The sequence below is a fragment of the Penaeus chinensis genome, chromosome 4 (assembly GCF_019202785.1).
Source record: "Penaeus chinensis breed Huanghai No. 1 chromosome 4, ASM1920278v2, whole genome shotgun sequence".
NCBI classification, from domain to species: Eukaryota; Metazoa; Arthropoda; class Malacostraca; order Decapoda; family Penaeidae; genus Penaeus; species Penaeus chinensis.
Window position 1 is genome coordinate 8,665,031 of NC_061822.1, and position 5,000 is coordinate 8,670,030.

The 5,000-nt window shown below is 41.7% G+C and overlaps 2 protein-coding genes across 3 annotated transcripts in view; one reads left to right on the forward strand and one right to left on the reverse strand.

The window, feature by feature from the left end:
* Positions 1–4,565, forward strand: part of LOC125047492 — a 15,868-nt gene extending 11,303 nt beyond the window's left edge. For both annotated transcript variants that reach the window (XM_047645733.1, XM_047645726.1), the window contains exon 6: positions 1–4,565. This exon is cut by the window's left edge and continues 1,170 nt beyond it. In XM_047645733.1, coding sequence (XP_047501689.1) covers positions 1–3,183 — 3,183 coding nt within the window. In that variant the 3' untranslated portion in view covers positions 3,184–4,565.
* LOC125025185 overlaps positions 3,527–5,000 on the reverse strand; it is a 24,697-nt gene continuing 23,223 nt past the window's right edge. The window contains exon 12 of the mRNA XM_047613161.1: positions 3,527–4,791. Coding sequence (XP_047469117.1) covers positions 4,725–4,791 — 67 coding nt within the window. The 3' untranslated portion in view covers positions 3,527–4,724. The remainder of the gene's footprint in view (positions 4,792–5,000) is intronic.

The window sequence follows — 5,000 nt, forward strand, 5'->3', positions numbered from 1 at the left end:
TGGCAGGATAGAGTACCAGAGCTAATAACTGGAAGCTCAGCATGTCCTATGGGATGGGTAACGACTACATGGAAAGGCGACGCTTTGGTCTGTTTCAAAGGGTATATCAACAAAGGAAACTACACCTGGTCAGAAGCAGAGAGCTTTTGCGAAAATATAGGTGCTGAACTGCCTTCACCAGGTGTTGGGTTCTTGGATTGGGCCTTCAGACAATTTCTTCATAATTATGGTGTGGGTGCAGTTTGGATGACCACAGAAAGGCCCTTATGGCTATCAAACGACAATGACCTTGCTATGGATGTAGTCAACTGGCTGCCAAACACTAACTATAGTCTGAGTCACCCTGTACTTACTCCTCATGGCTGGGATCGAGAGGGAGAGGGGAAAACAAAATCAACTGTTTTGTGCCAGAAGAAAGGTCTAGAGAGGACAAGCAGGGAGATACAATTGTACAAAAGAGGAGAGGGAGACATTTGCATTGATAATGAAGAAAAGGTTAGTGGTTCAACTTTGCTGCGATGTTTTGCCAATGGTAGAGAAATAAAAGAGAAGAAATCAGGTAAGCCTGGATGTAAATATTCAATTCCAATAACTGTGCAAGGTTATTATCAGTGTCAACAGTGGGTGACAATGCCTTCCCAGTTAGTGAAGTCTAATATATTACTGCACCGTAAGAAAAAGAGTTTAACATTTGCTGTACGTATGTCAGAGAAAAGGCCATACATTCCTGCAATACATGACAATACATTTAGAAATATAACACAGCAGGAGGAAGGTTTTGACATTTGTTCTGCAGAATTTGTTAAGAAGTTCGAAGAAGTGTATGTGAGCAATGGATTGGCTACCATGAAAACATTCATAGACAACTACAGTAATTTACCTGGTAAGCAGAATCGTGGAATAATGTACAATTTTCATCTCAATTTGCAATTCTCAGGCAAGGAGGAAAATGAAAGGAAAGTCTTTCAGTTATTCGATCTATTAGCAAGCTCTTCTGAGCTCTCTTCCGGCTGTGTAGTACAGAGTGTCAGGAGTACAACAAAATGCTTCAGCGAAAACACAATTGACAACGGCATTGAAGAGAGGAACCTAACCTGGCCAAACACTGCTGGTGGCGTTATTGCTCTGCCAAAAGAACTCTGCATCACTGAAGAAGGCGAGCCTGTGACGCGGGAATGCTTCGGAAGTTTCCTCACTGGGTATTACTGGGGGCCTCCTTCCAGCAGCTGCATGGGAGAACCGACGAACAAGACGAAGCAGCTTTGGAAAATCAACAACAATGCAACTGTTGAGAAAGCTGACATTCCCACGACTCTGTCCAGTATCACTCAGAATGGTTCTACTCTTCAGCCTGTTGACATTCACTTTGTTGCTACAAGCTTCAAGGCTCTTTCTGAAGAGACCGAAAAACTGGATGAACTTGATCTAGAAGAAATTGTACAGACTATGAACAACGTCATGGAAGCTAAAGATGAAACATTTGTGCCAGTTCAAAAGAAGCTGTTATCCTCAAGTATCTTATATGAAGCCTTTGAAGAAATGACCTTCAAAGTTCAGTTACCAGAAGCCAAAGGCGATCAGAAAGTAAATGCCTCAAGAAAACTAATAACTGTTGAGCGGTTTGACCTTGAAGTGAATAGCACCATCATTGGGTTCGAATCTCGGAATGGGGGAGCGGTTGAAACGACCATCGAAAAAGGCGTCAGGACAGACCATGCTGACACCGACGTGGCCATCATCCTTCCAGACAATCTCACATACAAGCTGGCTATGTCTCACGTAAGCATGCGAGCCAAGATACGTACTGAAAGCAAAATTCAACTTGCTTTTGCTGTTTTTAAAAATGCAAAGCTGTTCCAAGACCGAGACTCATTTCCAAATTACACTGTTAGTAGTCCTATCATTCAAGCTACATACAGGGGTGAGGTTGTGAAAAATCTGGAGCAACCGGTCACACTGATCTTCAAGCCTCCTAAATACGGAAGGAAGAACACCAAATGCGTGTTCTGGGACTTCAGCAAAAATGGCGGAAGAGGAGGATGGTCTACTCAAGGCTGCTGGAAGGGGAAAAGTAGAGGAAACCATGATGTGTGTCACTGCAACCACCTCACGTGTTTTGCACAGCTCATGAATTATGATAGTGACGACTTTGACGGCAACCATGCTTTGGCCCTGGACATCATTACAATCATAGGATGCTGTCTTTCGATCGGTGGGCTGCTGCTTGTATTCACAACATTCTTCCTCTTCAAAAAGTGGCGGAGACCTCTCGATAACAAGATTCTAGTCAACCTCTCCTTTTCAGTTTTCTGCAGTATTGTTATCTTCCTGGCCGGCATCAACCAGACGTGGAACAAAATCCTTTGCAGGAGTATTGCAGTTGCTCTCCACTACTTCATTCTTGCATCATTCGGCTGGATGCTGGTGGAAGCCGTCCACCAGTACCTCAAATTCGTGAAGGTCGTTGGCACTTACATCCCCAGGTTCATGTGGAAGGCCTCGGTGAGTGCCTGGGGCGTGCCCGTTGTCCCTATCATCGTCGTCCTGGTGTGTGACAGCAGCCTTTATGACAACGGGGATGACTTGCATCCAGAGTCAAAGATCTGCTGGATGTCAAGAGACGGATTTCTCTACGCTTTCCTCCCTCCTTTAGTCCTGACGATGATCATCAACATCATAATGTTTAGCCTCATCCTCTACGGAGCCGTGTGCGGCCGCGCGCGGGTCAATTCCACCATGTCCGAGAGGTCGCTGTTCATCAGCCAGCTTCGTATGGCCATCTGTGTGTTCGTTCTCCTCGGCTTCACGTGGATATTCGGAATCCTGGCGATATGGAAGGGTCGCCTCTTATTCTCATACCTCTTCTGCATCTTCAATACACTGCAGGGTTTCTTCATCTTCATCTTCCACGTGTACAGAGGCAGGAGCGCCAGGAGACTCTGGGGCGACTTCCTCTCTGTCATAAGCAAGAGTCCGTCGTCGACGGAGCCTTCGAACTCCAACAATGCTCACGTTTCCATGCAGTATCGAGGTCACCTGGACAGCGTGACCTACAACCACGGCGGAGGGATCCTTGTCATCCCGCAGAAGCCGACAGTACAAATGTCCACGAGGGGAATGAGCATAAAATCGATGGGCACGACGTCGTCCCTCCTTCACTCGAGAACAAGCTACACCCCATAGAGACGTTTTCATTGACTCATTATATCCCATTATTCTCCACGCCCTTCCCATTTCTCTCTTCATGTTTTTCTCTCCTTTTCTCTCTCTCTCTCTCTCTCTCTCTCTCTCTCTCTCTCTCTCTCTCTCTCTCTCTCTCTCTCTCTCTCTCTCTCTCTCTCTCTCTCTCTCTCTCTCTCTCTCTCTCTCTCTCTCTCTCTCTCTCTCTCTCTCTCTCTCTCTATCGTCATTTCTCCCACAGATTTTCTAGTGAGGTACATGTATATATATCATATGTAAAAAAAAATCATTTAGGATTAAGTACTTGTAAGATAGATTTTATTTAAGAGTATAAAGAAAAAAATCAAAGGATTCTTATTTTTATTTGACCCAATTTGGATTTCATTACAATATGATAATAACTTACAGATTAGAACTTTTAAACTGTTTTGTTATTACACATGGTAGTGTGATCATAATTAACGATAAATACCATAATATATGATAAATGTCGTAACAGATTCCTGTGTGTTATAAATACATTATCATTTTATCCTCGAACATATAAAGGATACATTTTACTGTTCCCTTCAAATGAATAAACAAATATATAAAAAAAAGGCAATACGTCAAATATCTATGCAGTATAAAAGAATCTAGTAACAAACTACATATGTAATTAATACAGGCGGGTATATAAATTATTGACTTAAAGAAATGAAAACAAAACGTAAACCTAAACAAGCGTATTAGTGAATCTCAAAAACAGCAACTTGTCCGAGGAACTTGACTTCACAAAGACAAGGCTTAGTACTTGGAACAAACGTAATCTTTGTTAACAGAAAAACGCGCAGTCTCTCTGTATATAAAAAGGGTGAGTATAGTATTAGGTACTAGTCTATAAATACTCATAATAAGTAAGCTTAATACTGATAAGGTGAATACGCTAAGGATTATTTTTATCTTTTACATTTTAGACGTAAACCTAACTTCATACCAGTCTCAGAGGCAAACAATTAACATATATTTCTGTTTCTGTCGTGGACGATGTTAAACACTGACCTACTAATTACCTGACTGTTTTTTACACGTGTCTATGTATAAGTACGCTTATATATCGATGTGTACAGAGGAAAGATAGAGCGCCGATACAATTATTCAAAATTAGAAGAATATTTGCGGATTAACTCTTATTTCATCAACTAAAAAAAGACTTAAACTGACCATGAATTACCTCGGAAGCTGCACTGTTGTTTTAGATCACATTGTTATAACATATGTAAAAATACAGTGTAAGCGTCGCGTTATATACACGATCCCTGCAGGACATAATAATATTGATTTCGGGAATACTGGAATTATGGTGTTTTACAAGTATAACTGCTTAAAGAAGGGCTGACAAAATGGAAAAAAAAAAACGATTTTATAAACCCAAACTCACACGTGCAACTATTACAAAGTCTCGGAGAACAATTACACGTATAAAGTTTTAAAGAAGCTGCTAAACAACAACTCCCCCTTATGATGCGCTGTTCCTGACCTGCGTCCTCCTTCGCTTCTCTCGCTCAGCCGTTGTGCGTCGCCCGGCAGTTCTCGGCGACGATCCAGATCTCGTTCTGTCTCCCGTGGTATCTGCAAGGGCGGAGTGCTTTTATGAGAATACCAAGTTGCAGTTCCATTATGAAGTAACTCTACACACACACACACACATACACACACACACACACACACACACACATATATATATATATATATATATATATATATATATATATATTATGTATTACATAGAAAGTGAGAGAGCGAAAGATAGACAGATAGATAAATAAATAGGTGTGTGT